General features: G+C 43.3%; 1 protein-coding gene across 1 annotated transcript in view; it reads left to right on the forward strand.

Annotated features, from left to right (window-relative positions):
- The first annotated feature begins 1,810 nt into the window (after window positions 1-1,810).
- Window positions 1,811-20,784, forward strand: part of LOC138615978 (adhesion G protein-coupled receptor A1) — a 174,119-nt gene continuing 155,145 nt past the window's right edge. The window contains exons 1-2 of the mRNA XM_069689899.1: window positions 1,811-2,482; window positions 17,339-17,410. Coding sequence (XP_069546000.1) covers window positions 2,265-2,482; window positions 17,339-17,410 — 290 coding nt within the window. The 5' untranslated portion in view covers window positions 1,811-2,264. The remainder of the gene's footprint in view (window positions 2,483-17,338; window positions 17,411-20,784) is intronic.

A 20,784-nucleotide genomic window follows, 5' to 3' on the forward strand; every position in this document is an offset into this window, starting at 1 on the left:
GTGGCCTGAATCCAAGGAAATGTTTCTGCGGGGTCCATTAAAGATGGATCACTTGAAATGGTGATGTCAGCCACACCGGGTGACTTTCCTATTGGCTTCCCAGGGGTCAGCCGGCGGGAAGATCCTCCTCTGCACTTACAAGAGGCACGAGGTAAATATACATCTGTGTAAACAAGTGTGACTGACAGTCTGAGGGAGCGTCGTGGGAGCACAATAAGGAGGAGGTCCATATGTGGATAAACACAGAAGGGAGGGATGCAGCCTGCTCCTGCGAGAGAGGAGAGTCCGTGTTTGCCTGTCAGACAGAAGAATAGGAAACATGGGCTGCTCGCAGGGTCAGTGGGAGCGGCTTCAAATCCTCCTTTGTGCTCTTTAGGGCCGGCTTCGGAGACAATGTGGATAATGAGGGAGGAATTTGGCTCGGGGTGCAGTGCACACACACACACACACACACACACACACACACACACACACACACACACACACACACACACACACACACACACACACACACACACACACACACACACACACACACACACACACAGGGGAAGCATCTCACCCTGGCCCCGGGGAACCCAACCAGCCAGCTGCCTCAGCTTCTGTCTCCCTCGGGCCAAACCCTTTATAGAGACGAGTAGCATCAAGAGTCGTGATTGATGTCGCTGGGTACGTTGTGAGGGCCGTTCAAACTCTCCATGCCATGATAAGAATAAGTGCAGATGCTGGTGTTATGGGACACATATCAGGCCGCATTGTCTGTTTTCTGTGTCAAGAGGCATGAAGTGGCATACTGGGCCGGCTTTTAATGCAACACAGCGAGAGCTGGAACGGTATTTCCGCCTCTCAATCAGCTTATTTCTTAGACAGACATTTATTCTCATGGCACACTCTTTTTTTTTCTTCTTTTTTTTTTCTGAGGCACTCCAAGCCAACCGCACCGCTCCTTTTCTCCTCTTTTTTTGGTTATTCGTTTCTGAAACGTTTTACTTTCGGCTATAAAGAGGAAAGTCATTAATCATCTCAACATTGTGTTACTGCGTCAACCTGGTCACTTTCCAACTCATATTCTTTATTTATTGCTATCATTGAAGTGAATGTCAGGTTTACAAGTGTGTCCTTTGCTCATAAATTGCGCAGCAGGTTCTCGTAGCAGCTCATCAAAGCCGAGCAATATGGATCCTGACAAATTAACAGCAGACCCGTGCCTTTAAAAGGACACTTAAATACAAGAATGCCCATTGTACATTTTTTGGAGACAATGTCAAATCATATTGGGATGATACTCTACTCGAACTGTTATGTAAAAAATTGAGAGCATTCAGATATGATTCAAGATTTAGATCATTTTTAGCTTGTGTACAGGCTGTGGGAAAAATGATACAAACAGTTCCTAGCTGTCCCAGAGTTACTGATGAGACTAAACAAACAGCTTTTCATCACACCCTGTAAATGTTTGTGTTTGAGAAATCATAGGTCTCGGGGGCCTTCAGGGACTTTTGAAGGTGGCACAAACAAAGAAAAATGAATTTAAATTCATCCTTTGATTGCTGTTTGGATCTCAACATGTACTCCTCCAATCTGTGGCTTCCGAGTAAGTTAACAAGTATATGAAAGAAGCAGAAGGAAACCGTCTTTCTAAGTCTGATTTAGTGCAATCATATGTCATCTGCGGCCCCGTGTAGCTGTCTGGGATGTGAAAAGTTCAGAAGCCCACAGCGGAGCCTGTCAGGACTCGACGGGGAGGGACTTTCTGGACACTACATGCGCAACAAGTCCAAGGGCGCAGAAAGTGCATTATGACAGTGAATGACAACACGACGTGCAGTGCAGCTCGGACGGGAGAAGGACTTTAAGTGGGTCATGGAGGAGATTTTGGTTGTTTCATTCGTGCTGGTTCTGATGAAACATGTGTCGCAGTGAAGTTTGTCCGAACTTTAGAAGCGCGCCGCTGGAAGTTTTCCCTGCACATGCCACCGCTCAAGAGGACAGTGTGGAGGATTTATATTATCAGAAAATGACAACGATTCAGCGTTTCACACCCGTGATGATGAACTTTATTCCCGGTTTCAACCGCAAAACGAGCACCGAAAGTTTTCCGCTCTTGGGGACGCAGCAGGTGACCACCGGGGGCTCGATCACAGGCTGCGCTTTACTGTAACGGAAGATAATGTGAAATGGTCCCGACTTGTCACAAAAGCTGGGAGGACATAACCTGATCGGAGCGTGTGTTGTTGTTGTTGTTTGTAAAATCTCAGTGCACAATGAGAGAGCTGAGTTTGCTGTGCGTAATGGTCCTGCTGTGGGAGTCGAGCCTGAGTAACAGAAACTGTCCCGACCTGATCGTTGACAGCTGTCACTGCTCGGCCGAGAGGTCCAAGGAGCTGAGCAGGCAGCACTTCCGAGTCAAAGTTGTGTGCGATGACGTGGACTTGATGGACACCCTGCAGCCCAGCTTCCTACCCAACAGAACCGTTTCCCTGTAAGTAGGACCCATCAGGAGGTTCATGGGACTGACAGTCCATAAACGATGTGTGCGTGTGTGACATATTCAGATCAGAACACTCTGCAGGAGAAAATAAGAAGAAGTGCAAAGATCATTTTATTTCTGATATTTTTTTAGAGGATGGAATTTAGCTGTGGGGTCCTTGAAGTGCTCCAAAGGGCCCCTGGAGATCTTTAAATCCCAGTTAGGGAACCTGAATGCATGGGCAAGAGCGTTAAGTGTTATGAATTGATTCCGCAAGGTTAAACAGCTTTGACACAATTTACCAGTAAGTCGGTTATCCAACATGAATGAGTTTTAGAAGGATACCACACATCAGAAATAAATGGATCAGCCGCTAACAGCTTATGAAATGTTACGTTATTCTGATACCACAAAGGCTATCACAGTAAGGTCACTAAACTCACATTCTTCTATAGAGATACTGCAGTAATACATCAGCTAAGCAGAGAAAACAAAAAACACAAAACAGAAGATGACTTAAATTCCAAAGTCATTATGAAGTAGAAAACTTAGTGTGTTAATCCCTCTGGAAATTATAGTCTTATAAAACAAGTAAATAATGATGTATTGAAGGTATTTTTCTTTATTTATAGCTTATAGGATGTTGAACAAACCTGCCTTCTACTTGTTATGTTGGGATGGGAAGGAGCCCCTTGTTATAATGCTTGTGCTTCACCTGTTTTCAAAATACAACACCACCCAATAGATTTTTATTATACCGTATAGCTGATACACTTTTATTGTGATTAAGTCTCATAGTTGATGGTAAAGATTGGTTGATTCATTGATTAATGAATCCACAGACAACCAGAAACTTTGATGGGAGATTAGTTACTTGCATCAATAATTTAAGCAAAACAGCGACATATTTGCTCTTTGAATACAATTTTAAATGCAATACGTTGCAGCGTTTGAGAAAACAAATGACTTAAATAATGAATGAAAAAAAAATCAACAAATTTACAATGTAACAATGAAAGTCATTGTCATCCTAAAGTTTTATTTTAGCAGGTAATCTCAGAGATATCAAGATGTATTTTGAGCTCAGTGATGAAATAAGAACAGAGATGAGACACAAGAAAACAGTCAGTTACACAAATGCACATATTGATGGCGTCAGAAATGATCAACGACACGCTCAGAATTGAACAAAAAATATCACAGTGAGTTGAGATGTTCTAGTTTTAAAGTGCTTTGTTATTCATTCAGTTTATTTGGTGCAAAGATGTGGAAAGCCATCTGTCAGCAGTCTGTCAGTATTTACTGATGGGGTATCGGGAGTTGGCCAGTCCTGGAATCTCATCCGCTGAACTGTAGTTTTACATTTGAGAAGAGAAGCAACATAGTGAGGCAGCTATAGGAGGTGGCAGGCAGTGCTCTGTCTGTCGGTAGTGAGTGAATGAAAAGGTTAATATTTAGCTTACTGCAATGAAAAAAATGTTTGCACTCATACTTTATAAATTGTAGGATTTGACAGCAGCAACTACTTCTCATAAAATCCTCCTAGAACTGAACTACTGATTAAAATAACGGTACAAAATATATTTCTCATTGTGCTTTAGGACCTTTAGTGGCCCTTGAGAACCTCTCGTGCTATACCGTCGAGCCACCCGTCTCTCGTTACACATACAACATCTGCATAGATCGTTTGCCTGTCCTTCTGCGCTCTTTAGGGATGTTATTTGCATCGTATTCAAACTCAGTCAAACATAGATTCTGCACCTCCACGAAAACTTTCAGAAACTTCCCTTAGTATTCACCCGTGCCTCTCTTGATGAAACGATGAAACGTTACTTCAAACACTCCCGGGGTTGATGACTTCCCCCCCCATGTTACCTCCCTCTCTCTTTGCAGGTACACAGATTGACTGCTAGATTAATAGACTGCTTTATTCTTGGAAACGTGAGGTCCTCCTTCGGAGTGTAAAAGCAAATACTAAATGTAAAGGCCCTTGACAAGTTACGGCCGACCACTCATTCTGAACTACGAGCGCCGTTGATTAATGGTAGCACTTTGCTTACTACAATTTATTTGGAGTGGTGTTTGCTTCTGTGTAGGAAAGGGTGCTTTTGTTCCTTTAAGTGGAGAATGGTTAAAGGCTTTGTTTTTCTTTCAACATTCGTCAGAGTGGAGCTGTTTTGTGGCTCGCAGGTACTAACGAAGTTTGATTTTTAAAGTGGTCGACAGATAAATAACACTAAGACTGCATGTTCTCCTTAAAAAAATGTACAGTAAGAGCCAAACTAACCGGAAGTAGCTTGACGCATTTCTCTCTTTCCCGCCTTCTCTTGAGAAATTAGAGGTCGTGTATGTGCTGTGTGTAGGATTAAACCAAGACAAATGAGCCTACACCTCACTATTCCTCGGTGAACTAAATCCTACAGCGGAGCTTTGGCTGGCCAGGAAACAGTTTTCCTGCGTTAGGAAGTGTGACCTTTGTCAGGCTAAAGTGGCCTCCCTCCTGGCTCTTTTGTTTAGATGTGCTGTGCAAATAAACAGATATATCAAGGGAAGTATGTACATACCAATCTCCCCCTGCAGACCGCCGGCAAATCTCCTAAATGTCCCCCACCCCCGTGTACTCTCCTCATTTTCTCCTGATCTCGCCACCTACATAGACAATGAGCTTCTTGTAGAGCCGTTTCCTCAATGACAACTTAAGCACAGTGTACGAACCCAGACCCAAAAGCCACCTCTAATTAAACTCACAGATTGAACTTTGTTGCTTTTGTTTTTGCAGTTTTTTATTATCGTATCTATAAAATGTTAATGGGGAACAAACCCCGCAATAATGCAGCACTCTGCAAATGCCAACGAAAAACAATTTAACGAGCAAATGAAAGAATAGTTGCATAAATAAGAGAGATGAAAATTAACTGTATGCAAGAATGTGTGGGTAACTCAGTGCAGCCTGATGCCCTCGATTAACACCTCTGCCCGTTTTGCTTATCGTCCATGAGGGTAGAGAAAGTGGGAGTTGAAGAGGTTGGAGCTGGGCCTGTCAGCTCTGTTGACCTTGGGACCTATCCGATGTAACTGTTTCAACGATGGCGAGCGGTATAGGCACCGTCTCACTGCGGAGAGTAGCAGCGGAGATTGTGGCCGACACCTGTCTCAGGCAGCGCTCTGAAACGGGAGGACACGTCGCTCGTCCCGGGAAGACGTGGGACAGATTGTGGAAGAGACAAGGGGATGGAGTGAAGATGGGAGATAGACATGGAAAGGTAGCAAAAGAGCCAACTGAGGACTTGATGGAGCGGCAGAGAGGACGCTGGGAAAGTGAGAATGGGACGTGTTGGGTCAAATATCCCCTGATAGCTGCGACCGAGGCTGATGGACAGAGGATGTGACTGCTGTAAACAGGTTGTTGGGATGGAGAGGTGCTTGTTGCCCAGTCACAGCTGATTGTGACTGAGCCTCTTGAGTTTGTGCACTGCTGAGAACCGCATGCAAGACATCCACTCTGTGCACTTACAGGAAACATAAAGGGTCTGCACTACTGCCGTTGCTGTTTCACCTTGTGCTGAGCTGCCGTGTTTCAACCAGTACTGGTTCACAGAATTTACATGTTGTGTGACTGTTGGTGTTTTACCTGTCGAGTGTAGCCTCGTGTGGGAATTTAAATCGACTTTTCCCCGGTGTGATTGTCCTACCATGTAACTGCGTTGCTTTGGCTTTCCCCACATGTTGAAGCCATGTGCGTGGAACTAGTCGTGATAATCTCCCTCCAAAAATACAAGAACAAAAAAATGTCAGGAATTAACCAAGCCTTCGCACCCAGTGGACACTCCTGTACCGAGACCAGGCTTGCCAAGCGGGCCACATTCAACGACGAGGCTGCCTGGTGCGACTGTGACTAAAATGGATGTAGAATTTGTTGTGCTTCATTTCTGTTGCATTACATTTTGTAGGGTTGCATTTGAGGATTTTTAGGATAGGTTGAGTGACATCTGTGATTCCTGACACATTGCTGTAAGGATATTATTTATTCTTTATCAGATTTGATTAGGTGGAAGAAAAAAGAACATTTTTGCTGCAGTTTTTCAAATCCTACTTGAGGACAGAGAGACTTGTGCTACGATACTCGAGTACATTTGTGTCCAAGTCCATCATATTTGACAGGTGTTAATGTTGCGTGTCGTACGCGGGCGCAGTACGATGCCTGCATCCGTTTGGAAGAGGCGGGCTCGGGTCCAGATCAGGCCTGCCTGGGTACAGCGCGCATCAGGTGTAAAAAAAAACCCGACCTGTATCAAAGACAAGGAAGTGTGCCGCTGTTTTGGATATAACCTCAACATTCCCCGACTGTCTGTCTCGTTTTGAAACGTATACAAGTGTTTTTCTGCACCGTACGTGTCCTCGGAAATCTGTGTGTGTGGGCAGATTGTATGACAGACACATGACATATGACAGTCGAAGACCGTGTCACAGTTAGTTATAGAAACTCCATCAATTGGATACGGTGTTTGTTTTTTTAGTGTTGTGTGGAAAAGGACGTAAGCGTACTTTGGTTGTAATGTAATGGAAACGTGGGTGTTGTAGTTTGGCACGGTTCAGATTAATCTGATCTAATCCTGAAGCACATTTAGTGTATTTCAGAATTCCCCCAGTGTACGTTATCCCTCGAGCATAAGGCTGTTCTTTCTGGCTTTTAGTTGTGGAGATGAAATTTCAGAGATTACGCTATAGGTTAAATTTAATAGCGTGTTTGTCTGCTCTATAGAGAACTTTAGCATGTCATCAACAACAGTACTAACTGGGTTTAATTTACAAGGGCAGCAGTTTATCATGCATGCATATTTAAAGGTTTCGTTAAAAAAGAAAAAGCCAACCAGCACAGCAACTGTGTACTGTGTTATTCTAGTGTGAAGTTAGCAGCAGTCTTTATTACATTTTGGAAAATTTACACTTGCACAACCCCCACCACAGTTGGAATCTGTAAAAAGCATTTGGCTCACCCGACATGTTGGTCCTCACCCTGAAATACTGTTGTGAAATCCAAACAATGATGCATACATTTAATCTCTCTATGAGATAAGGAGCCAAACAGGGTTGTGTTCATAATGAATTACAAGTCGGATCTTATTTCTTTTCTGCAACACAAGACTGCGTCTTTATTGTCACGTCTTCTCCGTGTCAAAAACTGGTGAAGACTTTTAGTATCAGAGATGCAGTTTAAACTCAGTCTTTTAGCTCCATACCATGGCTGCACCCTTTAATTTCATATTTAAAATCCTAATTTAGAGTACACTTTTAAAACAAGTCGGCATGAAACATTGAAATGTCAGCCAGAGGCAGTAAGTGGAACTCACTCATGGAGTTCACGATGGCTCGAAGACGGTCGCTATTTCAGACAAAAAAATTCCATTTTGATGCCACGTCTGCAACCGATATCATTATGTGCCACGCAGAATGTGAAGCTTGACAGGAGCACCAACAGTAACTGAGGGGATCAGTGACCTAGCCTGTTTAAAGATCAGTGTCCATTTAGTGATCACAAGTTGTTTTTTACAGCCTCCGGTCAGAATTCATGAAAAGAATTGCAGAGTAAGCATCAATAATAAGCCGATATCTTGCGTATTATTATTAAAATTTCTTCTTCAATTGACTTAGCTGCACTGCAGTGTTTCTATTTCCCTGCAGTTTCAGCTGCTGAAAGTGATCTTCCTGATTTGTGCATGTTCTCTGACGCTAAGCTCCTTGAAAGCCTGGTTGGTCTCCTGTTTGAGGGAGAGAAAAACGAGGGCATCTGGTCTGGGCCTGAGCCAGATGTGGAGTATCCAGTTCTGTAGGCCTTCGCCATCATCCTCGTCATCCTTTCGCAGACAGACAGGAGGGGCGTTTGTGGTGTCTAGAGGGGAAGTGATCAGGACGGGGCCGTAGCTCGCTCCAAACCACTAGAAGAACATGTCAGTCATTGTGCCGGCATAGAGAACGACTCCGGAGACAGCAGAGGAAACGTGGCTTGAAATATAGCGGGCGGATTCACAACAATGTGCTGCTGCACTGTAGGTGGACAGTTTATGATGGCATGCATAGCATGATCAAAGGAATCAGAGGTTCCTATTGATCTGTGTGTATCGACGGGAACACATATCTGGCATATTTTATTTTGTATTGCTATAAATATAATTCTCTATATTCTATTCTCCCCTCCTTCTATTTCACTGCAGCTCTCGCATTCTCCCTCGCAGTTATTCCTCTAAGGGCTTTTCCTCGTCTGACGAGGTGCTGTTTGTGCTCTACCCTCTTCAGAGTTCTGAGTACTTCTGCATGAATATTTCATCGCACACACAGCCCATCCATATACTCCTGTGCATTACCCCACTGACAGACCTCGTGGACACACCGCGGATCAAGATATTCCGAGTGTAAAACGCCTCAAATGGTATGTGTCATACCATTTAAGCATACGCATACGTGAAGAGCTGGCTGTTAACCTAAAGAGACGTGACCAAAATTACCCTGATAAAGTATGTTGCATCTCCCGTCTCGCACAGTCATGCCAATCTCTCGTCCTCTGTTGGCCTCTCTCAAGCTTATCTCCAGTGATACGGAAGATTCTTTTAAAAAAGGAAAAGGTTCATCTTTCGATGAGCGCACTCTTCAATATCAGTCGTCTCAGCTGCAGAGGGTGTAATACTTTTAGATCCACAGCACTTTTCCCTCTGCGATAGCCGAAGCCAATGACATCTGCCCTTGTGTTATCCGTGAGCAGTGGGGCCGGGGCCGAGCCGCAACGTTGCCGCATGTTAGAAACTGCCAGTCTTCCTAATAAGTAGACACTGAGTCATCTACTTACCGGCAAATGGTTAATATTTAGTCAAGGTTTCTTGCAGGCTACGATGGATGTGTATTGATATATCACTCAAACTGTGCGCAGGTCCACTGACCTTCAGATTGGCCGCCTGAAAATCTCTCCAAACATCGTTTATGTGGCGTGCTTAGAAGAAACAGCTGATCAGTTTTGCTTTAGACTTTAATGATGCACTGATGGAGAGTTCACGACCGCTGGGGGAGTCTGTAAATTGCACTACGGCCTTGGAAAAACCAAGAATGTGTCGAAACCCAGACTTACCATCTAAAAATATTAGGTGAAGATAAATACAGCGTCTGCCAAAGATACTTCTACACAGTGCTATCCCTGCCTCCTTCCTATGTCGCTGAGTAAATACTAAAATTACTTAAAGGCTCATAAATTTGAGAGAGCAGAGGAGGCCAGCGTGGAAGCATGTTGTCTTTTCCCTGTTTTGTGATTTGCCTGAAAACAGGGAGATTAAAACCCTGATGTGTATTGCTGCTGCCACTGCTGCAGTGTGTGGGCTCTGTGGGAAGAGTATTAATCTCTCGTGACTGTCTCACAGGAGCCTTCGGCAGGCCTTTATCAGCACCGTGTGCTGGTCTGTGTGCATGACCCCGTCTGTGTGGTGAATCAGCGGGTCGTTGTGTATCTGTTTGTGTAGAAGCCTTGATGTGTGTTGGCTTATACATTTGTCACTCAAAATGCCACCTCACCTCAATCATATGTTTCTCTGATTAGTTAGTGCAAGTCAGTGATGTTTAATGGTGAGCTAAGTACTTACAGATTGTTCAGGCTTCCAGTGAAGTAATCAAAGGTAGGTTTCAGGTTTTAGCCTACTGGTTTTCACAAAAACTTGCCAAGCATGTGTTTGTACATATGTGAAAAGGTGCGTATACATCACGTGGAAAATACATGGACTTTTACTCAGGTGACAACCTGTTTTTATTCAGTAAACAGCTGCTTTATAGCCGCCAGTTCGGTTTGCAAGTAAATCTCTACCAGTTCATGTACAGTCCAGTTCCACTCTGCAGAATCACGCAGGACTCTGTCAAATGCCGAAAAAAAACTGTTTGGCTCATCATCATATGTCGGGTTGGTACAGTAGACATCAGCCAATCCTAACAAGAACCTTACAATTTCATCACAGGGCCTGCAGGTAACTCTTGCAACTGCTTCTATCAAAGTGCATCTGTCTGCAAGTATTACTGCAATATGATAAACATGAAAGTTGACGAGAAGATTTTAATGCCCTGATGGAGACAATGAAATGATAAAGACATAAGTGGCATATAATGACACAAAAAAAGGGAAAACTTCTGAGAATACATCATCTCCATGCAATGCATGCTGGGAAGCATATGCAAATATTTTCAAACACTGATTGAAAATTGTTTTACTCTTCATTTCCTAACCAAAGAGGAGAAGTTAACAAAACCGTCGTCCTGTGCTGAATCACAGATTGAGATTCAAAGGGCTCACTCACTTTTATTGAAACAATGATAAGGTTGATTTGGTTGTACGTGTAATTCTTTCTTTAATTGCGATAATTTTATTACAGAGAACTTGCTCAAAAATCCCTAAAATGCAAGTCAAGAAATAAATGTCACGAATTTGCTCCATTTCTTCACCTGTACCATTAGATTAATTGTGACTCTTTCTTCACAGTGCATTTTGTACTGTGAAAGAAAGAAGAGTGGCGTCTCAGGCAGATACGCTTCACTGTCATTTAGAGACCATGTGAACATCTGTATCTAACCCCTGACGCAATGACCGGTTCCCATCCAAGGTCAGTGTTAATAGATATGAAATATGTTATTTTGGTTAGCTGTCTAGTAACTCGATCTTCTAAAATAACACTGGGTTTGGCTGTTTGAGGAAAAGTGGCTAGAAACCTCGAGGCCAGCGGATCTAAATGTTTGTAGTAGTTTACATCTTTACCCCGCTTAGTCCGTATGATCGGTGCGTTGGAAGGCGTCCATGGGAGCTATTTTGGTTTCTGTTCTCCTATAATAATATAGTTAAATATCTCTGGTGCATAGCAGCAAGAGTGGAGCAGGGACTTTTTAGCTGGGCCGCACAGAAATGTCCCAGCTGTGGAGTGGAGGCAGAATGAAACCCAGAGCTCCTGTTATAGGGAAGGATTGATATGAATCACACTAGCTGTGTTCAATCACTGCTAGCCTCAGAGCCTGTGGACTGTAGTGAACTGTAACTTTCGAATTAGGAGCTTTAGAGCTGTAGCTGGTAGAGGGAATGAAGGAGGATGCCATCTCACTTGTTAACCAGCCATCCCTGTATTCCATCCCAGAAAGTGAAGAGGCAGTGGGGTTGTTTGGTTGAATATGTCTTCCCGACTCATTGATTGTTTATCTGACTGAGGTTTGTTCATGTTATAATCTATGGCCCTGACCGTGGCTCTGAAATATCAGTAGCCTAACTGTGCTCTTTGTGTATTGATAACTCGGATTGTATTGATGAATTCTCCCATTGGGCGACCCCTCACCAATTGAATGCTGCCATTGGGCATTGATAACTCTGTTAGAAAAATATCAAATCACCTCCTGGTAGATTACTTTGTCTCTAAAATGTCAGAAAATAATGAAACGGCAATCGCAAGTCATCAAATGTATAGCTTTTTTCAACCAACAGCCCCAAAACACATTTTTGTTTTCTTTCTTACCCACATAAGACCAAGAAAGGAAAACAAATCTTTATATTTGTAAGGCTGGAACCATCGAATGTTTGTCATTTTTATTTGAAAAATGACTCTCATGATAACCAAGTAGTTTCAGTTTCCTTTTTTGTCAATTGATGAATCCATTAATTAGCTGTAAATTAAACAGCCCCTTAACTATCAACCTTTTACAACATTTTTTTCCCACAAAATGTAAAATCCACAGAAAGATTTCTTTGAGGGAATTGCGAAACTGCAGAATTTACTAGATATATACAAGTCTGGCTGTGGTTGGTGCTGAGACACAGTAAGCAATGACATAGACCATTTGCTATAGCCCGCAGACAATACTGAATCCGTGCACTCCCCCCTCATTGAAAGCAGCTTATCCGCAGAGAACATAATTGATAATGTAAATAGAGAGTTGGATGGCTCTTCCAGAAGTTTGTCATGGGCTGTTTACACAGCGTTCAATTTTGTTTTTTCTTTGATTTCCTGGACGTTACGCAGAGGCCTGAGATAGGCATGCAGGGGTCGGCACGCACACGCACACACAAACACACACGCAGCATAGCATAGCACAGCACAGCCCAGGACACGCTTGAGTTTGCACAAACAGAGGCTGCCTGTCCGTGAGCAGGACGTCCGTCCGCAGAGGGAGGTGTAGCGGCCTGGGGAACAGCAGGGAGACATGGGACACAACACAGCGACAGCATTGGTATCCCGTGATCTCAGTGTCGACTACGTTCACCTCATCACACCGTCCATATGAGGCTTCAAAAAAGAGCTGCTGCAGTTTTTCACAATCTGAAGTGTTAACATTTAGAGTGAGGCGCTGGAAACGGAGAAATAAACTCCACTTGGCCTCTGAAACTGAAAATATTATGATTACTTTGGTACATTTTTTTTCAATAATCCTGTGTGTGAAATTGACCTGTTCAGTTTTCCAAGTTTTTTCTCACCATGTCCATCTGACTCCATGCTGGCTTATATCTGCTGCAATTTTCTGCTCTCGGAGAGCTTTGTGTCAAGATGAATCCAAACTGACAGAACCGCAGTAGGATATTGATGTCTGGATCAACAACAATAAAAATCCATATGAATTGTTGCTTATTCACTTTGGCTGCCTAAATGGCTGCCTGTAAATCGTATTGTCTACTTGCACACAGCTTGAGTATTCTGATTGATTTGTGGAAAAAAAGAGTCTTCAAACACTGACTTTTACAAACAACTTTACCCACAAAGATTAAATGTAAAGTAGAAACTGTAACTGGCCGTAGCAGGCCTGTCAAAACAAAACAAAAAGTATTGACTTTGTATTTCATGAGCCAAAGGCTTTTTTCTTGGCGCCAGCCCCTCGTGGCCCTCAGTGTTATTGCAATTTAAGGCACTTCTGCATTGCCTTCTCTGCGTTGTCGTAGACTATGTTTATTTTCCTGCAGTGGATATGCTAGTCATCTGAAAAGTTTTGCAAAAACGTATGATCAAACATGAGTGGATAAAACGACCCGTAAACATTAGCATGTATGGCTAAAAAGCTTCAAGTTTGTTTTTCTATCATAAGTTTGTCCAAAACATAGGCGCATGTATTTTGTGGCGATTTCTGGTTCCTCCCTGAAAAAATGTTTGCCGTTTTCTATCAAAAATATGCAATTTCACATCATTTTGACCACTATATATGTGTGAAATTTTTCCCAAAATGTAGAAAAGCTCAACAGCACCCAAACAGCCTGCAGACAGATCGGCTCAGGCGGTGGCCAAAACAGCTGCGGTGCTGTGCCCGAGCCTTTAAGTGTGAGGTAAAACTGAACAGAAAACATTACAAGTTGAAGACCAAAAAATTAACAGTTTTAGCTTCAGCATTAGCTTACGCTAGCGAGCCAAGGCTGCTATATCGAGCATCAGTCACCATTTCAGTCGATAATATCCACACTTGGGGCCTCAAAATGAGAAGTCTGCTGTTTACTTCAGTAGGAAATCAACTGTCACGTCATTGTTTAAAACAAATGCTGTAAATTTCAAGAGATAAATCTGCCCTTGTTGTGAGTGTAAACTGCTGTGAGCGACTGTGAGACGCTTGACAGGCGTAGCAGCTGAAACGGATGGTAGAGCTTCATGAAAAGTCGATTGTTTCACCTAAAACTCTTCCATCTATCTTCTATGTTTACTCTAAGTCTTTTGTATTGACACTGCTGATTTCCCCACCAGTTCTCTGTAACAATCTTTAATTTGGAAGATAGATTCAGAAGTTGACTTTTGGGGGAAGGCCCAAATGTAAATACAATCTTAGATGTTGAGAGGAATTTGCTGACACAAGTCCGCGTCCATCCTGGCCTTTTTGCTGAGAGGGGACTTCCTATCTTCAGTCCTGCTTTTCCTGCCAAGACAACTGTTATCACTCCGGGGAGAAATAGGTACTTTCCCAGGAGAATATGCACAAGAAAACTTACATTAAATAAGAAAACACACTGGTGCAGGCACAAAATGTACATTTCGAGATTCAATTCTTAAATAAGTGAGCTGTTTTTTTGTTGTTTACTTTTGTCAAAAACAAACCAAAAAAAAACCAATAATTTTCCCACAAACCTTGGTCTATGTGGCTCTCTGTGCAGTGAGTCTTCACCACAACACTTTCAGCGTACACACTTCCACTCTGCTCCCCTTGCAGTTTGGCCAACAATTTGCCCGTTCAGCACAATGCATTGTGGGATCCCTCTGCTTAATCCCAGGGTTAAAATTGAGTATACGTTCCCTGCAGCCATAACGAGCACTCTGTCGTCACAGCGACCGGCGACACATCCCAATTACCCCTCTCTCTCTCTCTTTATCATTCCCACAACCCAACTTGTTAAAAGAAGATGGGGAAAGTGGTGGAGGAGACCGTCTGACCGTGTGTGTGTGGGGGGGGGGGGGGGGGCAGAAGGGTGAGCGGGGATGGTCATCTGCTGACAGGAGATATGCAACATCACACATGCAAAATAGGCAGCAGATCACATGGGCATGCACATACCCACAGCATCAGAGAGAAGGAGCAGCCCTGCAGCAGATGATTTAAGAGCTGGCGAGAGCAATCAATATTTTAACAGATATAGAATTCAGAATTGCCATCCAAGGTGTATTTAAAATGATGTGAATCTGGGCTGCAGAATAAGTGCAATGTATATCATCAGCCACTCACCCTGTTGTACTATAGCTTACAAGTCCAGTTTAAAATGGTGTGCGTGCGTGTGCGCGTGTGTGGGTGGAGACAGACAAAGGAAGATTTCTCTACAATACTAAAACTAATACTTGGTGCTACTACAACTCTGATTACTATACTATCACATTAATAAAAGTTAAACTGTTTTGATCCAAGTATTCAGTAAATGTATCAGATCTCCTGGCAAGTTAGTTTCCCATCTGAAGCGTATAAATATTCATGCTTAAATAAGCAAAAGTCTGTTTAATTGAGCTTTTTGCACCGCCTGCAGTGCAAAAATAAATCGATATATCTAATATGGCAAATGTCTTAGCAAACATATTCCTTTGAAGATATCCAGCCAGACTAGCAGAGCATCATTATAATTAATTTAAGTTGTTCTACTTGCCACATAGTAAACATAAGTGCTCCAATCTCTAATTTTAGCTCTGTTTTGGTGTCCTCTTCTGAGCGGTTTGACGCAGGGCATCGTACAATGACATTTTTGTAGGTTATTTTCTTTGCTGAAAACCTGGGCCTGCTGTGATCATAAGAATAACGCAGCTGAAGAAAAAGAAACAAAAACTTTTTGACTGTTAAATAACTACTAAAATGCTCCGTAAACTGAGGGGAACTGTGGAGTCATGAGAACTCACTGAGGGTTTGTAACTACGAGCCGCCCCTCTCACAGTCACTGTTGGTATAAAGATATTGATTAGTGTGGCTTTAAAGTTTACAGGCTTGCAGGCTTTACAACCTAGTGAGGTAATATGTCAGGACTTGTGGTTTGATACATGGTGCGTGGAAGTATGTGACATCACCAATTCCCAACTGAGCCCCACCCACTTTAAAGCTGCGAGGTTAGCTCAGGCGAAACAGCACAGACCGAAATCTCTTGCAGTTTAAATTTGGTAGACTGTTGTGTTCATGGAAGACCAGACCACTCGTAGGCAGATTTTCTCAATGCGGTGGGTTGCACTACCAGTTCTGTCCTGTTGTACGACTGTTTCTAGCAGTAGCTGTCTCTAAGCTGCTCATAACTTAGTGTGATCACCTTATACTTGGCAAACATTCTAGAAGTTATTAGTTGGCTGAATGAGAAGACTTGAAATCTCATCTTAAAGGTCTCTTTCACCAGCAGCAGGGAAGACAGATCTTATGTGCTCTAGAAACTGTAGGGTATTTTTCTACAGTAACAAAACACTTGATTGAATACACGTGTCATGCCAAAGCATGTAATACACCTATCAGTCCACGAGAAGATACAGTGTCAGTGTCACGTTTTGGCTCGCCTTGTAACAAGCTTCAATTTAGGCATCAAAAACCACTTGGTTGGTTTTAGAAAATGATCACAGTTGGGATTAAATGTGACATCGGCATGTTATGGTTTGAGGAAAATCTCAAGTGCCAGTGTGTTGATTCATTTGACAAGAGACAAGCTTGTGTGTGTGTGTGTGTGTGTGTGTGTGTGTGTGTGTGTGTGTGTGTGTGTGTGTGTGTGTGTGTGTGTGTGTGTGTGTGTGTGTGTGTGTGTGTGTGTGTGTGTGTGTGTGTGTGTGTGTGTGTGTGTGTGTGCCTGCTTGTAACACTCTCAGCAGGAAGTTCTGTGTCATCACTGCTATTTTTTTTTCACTTTCATTTTACATTCAGCACAGACATAATTCATCTAAAAAAAGAGGGGGGGGAAAGGAAATGTAGTGACAGCTGTCACAGAAATAATCAAAATGTAGTCGCTGCATCTCTTCTGAATATTAATTCACCACTTAAAGATCCCTGCGGTGCATTTCATTGATTTGTTTGCTGTTGTGATGTGAGCAATGAATGATTGAATTGTGCTGAACTGGCGTTTCTTTAAGTTTTTCTATTAGGCCGATATTTTGACGTGGAGGAGTGGAGGATGGGGGTGGCTTGGATCATTACCCATCTTAACCACAAATGGCCATAAACAAGACAGAAACGTGGCCTGGATGAGTAATTTACAGCCGCAATCTCATCAGACATAAATCCTTATCTCTTGCCAGCATATTGACAGTCGGAGGATAAACAATTTATCAGCCATTTGAATAAGTAATTTCCCCCAGCTCTATTTTTGTGATATTTACAAATGTACCTCCCGTCGCTCGTCTCGTACGCTCACCTTGTCTTCCCTCTCTCGTATCTTTTCCCCCTGAACAGAAACCTGAGCAACAACAAGATCTCTCTGCTGAGGAACGGCTCCTTCTATGGCTTGGCCGCCCTGGAAAAGCTGTGAGTACTCAAATCAGGCTCCCTTTTACTGTTTTGTCCTCCCCAGAGTCCTAATAGCTGTCATCACGGGAGCAGTATCGCGCTGTAGCTGGGAAAAGGCAAACATGGACATGGTGGAAATGACCAGATGCTTGTCAGGTTTTTAACCCTGCAAGGAGGCTCGCCAGCGGTTTTTACCTTTCAGCTCTTGTGCTTAACTTCAATTGCCACAATAAAAGTCTTAAAAGGGATAATATATAGGATCATATAAAGGCCTAATGCAGTGCCAGGTCAGAATGTTTTGAGTCCATGTCGATGAATCTCACGCCGTATGCAATTTCCGAGAGGGCGATATTCTTGCAGCCTGACAACGAGCTCTACGATGGCCGCCATGGCTCTTCCCGCCTGCCCTGTGGAGGCAACTATTGGTTGCTTTAACCTCCGTCCAGCCCGGTGATCACTGCCTGACACTGACTTTGGCGGATGATGAGGAAATCGGACAAATCACACGGTGCGGACGGCTTGATAACTCGCTGGCTTTCAGTCAGTCATTCTCAGATGTGTGCACGCACACGAGGAGGGACACGTATTACCGCACACACACACACACACGCACACACACACACACACACACACACACACACGCACACACACACACACACACACACACACACACACACACACACACACACACACACACACACACACACACACACACACACACACACACACACACACACACACACACACACACACACACACACACACACACGTTACATCAGTGACTGCTGTGAATATTGTTACAGTCAGTTTGGCCTCCGTCTTCTTGACTTCTTGACAGTTAAATTCAGATTGGAATAATGTCAGTGGAATAATGCTTCCCCTCTCCCGCTCCTTTTTGGGTGGCTGTGCCGCTGGTCGACCTAAAGGGCGATGTCACCTGTCTCTCCGGGCCTTATTAGTGCCATTAAACCTTTCCGCTCTCATCCCGCTGGCTTCACTGGAGAGACGGAGAGATAACTGTGAGGCTTTTAAGGACATTCAGCCAAAGGTTTGTCGTGGCTGACCTTTGTGGAGCAGCGGTTTGCGTGGCCTATCCCTTCCTTCACCTCGCTCCCTGGGTACAGTCCGTCCATCCGTCCAGCCACATGCAGCATCTGGCAGAGGTATGTCTGTCTCTAGCAGTCGATGCCAAGCCAGGTAGCCGCAGCGAGTTGAAAGTGGCGGCCAGCTGTTCCCTCGTCTGGCCCGGCCGACCGACCGCCTGCCGGCACGGGCTGGTTGACAGAGTGGATCTGAAGGTTGTGGTGAATTGGCAGCTGATTGACAAGCTTAATAAGGCATGCGTGTGTGTTTGCACCACTCCTGCTGCAGCTGTGGTTTCAACGTACTTCAGCAAACACACCTTTTTGGGGAGTATTGGAAACATGCTGATCCCAGAGGTAGCAAGTTTTTCATAGGACATGATTACACAGCATATTTTGTCGTTTACCACAGGTGATGTCTAGACATGAATATAGTTTTAGTTTCATTTGCCCTGCTTTTGAGACATTCTGTGTCCATTGCAATTCTGTTGAGGTACCAGGAAATGTATTGCTCACAGCAGTAACTCGTTACTTTTAAACAAGGGTCTACAACCCTGCTAGCAACTCTCTGAAAGTGGCAGAGAAAACATTTGGGGTACGCATGTCTTCATGCTCTAGAGACCACGGATTTATAAAGTTTAGTCACAATCCATCAAATAAATGTCGAAATATTTTAGCCTGGACCAAATTAACTAACTGATTAATCAAAAGTGAGTACAAGAAAAGCACTAAGCCCTTGCTGGCTTTGTATTCGGGGAATATTTTAGCCCTACAACCATAAATGATATGTAAAAATGGACATAGTTCTGAAAGGTAGAGCCAACGAGGAAGTGCCTGTAAGTGCAGTACAACTAATGGCCACTAGTGGCCAACTACAATAAAGTTGTTACTCTTATAGACTCCTATCAAACTCTCCTATGAAATAGTAAGTCAATACTTTTTTTCCACCAGTGCTATTTGCTAAATTCATTCCTTCTGTCCAGTGTTCTGGTGCTCACACTGAAAATCATTCCAAAATGAATTAGGTAATGGGCCTAAGTATGTTTGGGGACCTGTCTGATTTGATTGACATGCCTGATGTGCAGTCAAAATTGCTGGTACAGGTGGGCGGGGCATAGCGTCCTCTTGTTCTCATTTAGATCCACCCTTCGCATGAAATATAGTCACTTGTGGCTCAAAAAAATGCCAGAAACAAGGCTTCAAAACAGCAGTTCACAAACCATGGGGTGACATTATGGTGGAGTACCACTTACTCACGATTTACTAAACCTCATAAAGTACTGCGTTCTAATACACATTATTATTATTATCATCGTCATCGTCGTCATCATCATCATGATCTTTGTCATTGTAATAATGGTATTCTTACCCTGCACTAAAAGCACATGATGGAAATCCCCTTTGATTTGCTCCTATAGCCCAGATAGAGTCTTCTTAATAGAGGGTCCCTGTATGTTGGATGATGGCCTGAATCCCCCTATATGGACACAAGCTCATTACCATCAGCCAAACTCCCACAGGAGAAGAGCAGAAACAAAGCCCATCACTGTTCTCTAGTCAGGACACTGAATCTAGCTTTTACCGCTTCATCATGGGTTCCCACCGCAGAAGGCCTCACTGTGTGAAGAGCCCGTGTGAAACGGATGAGGCGGGCATATTTTTCTGCTCTCATACTGATTGCACTGCATGAATTTTGAAATTGTGGTATGGGCATATTTTTATAGAAAGATTGGACAGGGAATACATCTTGTTAAGCTAAATAAATACAATTTTAGAAGAGCTGCATTAAACATACTGTATGTGTAACATCTGGAGAGTCAAAATGTCTTCTTGGACATTTTCCACACAGATAATAAAACATTGATTTCCGTGTTACACAATCCAACAATTACCATAAACTACTGAATGAAAAAATAGTATATATTGACACTTTTTTCACACTGTCAAATGTACACACTGCTTTTAAAATGAGCACACTCCTCTTTTCTACTAGCATATTGTTTATTATAGGCCTCAGAGACAAAGTACCTTTTCAGTGGTGGATTTCTGTATAGTTATAACAATGGATATGATAGTGGATTTATTCCCAGCAGACCATCTAAACATTTATTTGTTTTTTTCTCACTGAGAGCAGTGGGTCTATTTTTTTTCGTCGATTTGTCCAAACATTATTTGTCTAGCCGGAAGTATTTGGAGGCGGGCTGGGTAGACTGAGCGGACCTCAGCTCGGGGCAGAGACAGTATCAGAATTCAGAGTGGCAACGGCAATTGGTCATTCTGAAAAGTCGGTGTCAGAGGTGCGTGGAGGCG

The sequence above is a fragment of the Brachyistius frenatus genome, unplaced genomic scaffold (assembly GCF_029030835.1).
Source record: "Brachyistius frenatus isolate BFR_SWC_R1_liver_20210118 unplaced genomic scaffold, ASM2903083v1 Contig_8, whole genome shotgun sequence".
In the NCBI taxonomy this organism is placed as follows: domain Eukaryota; kingdom Metazoa; phylum Chordata; class Actinopteri; family Embiotocidae; genus Brachyistius; species Brachyistius frenatus.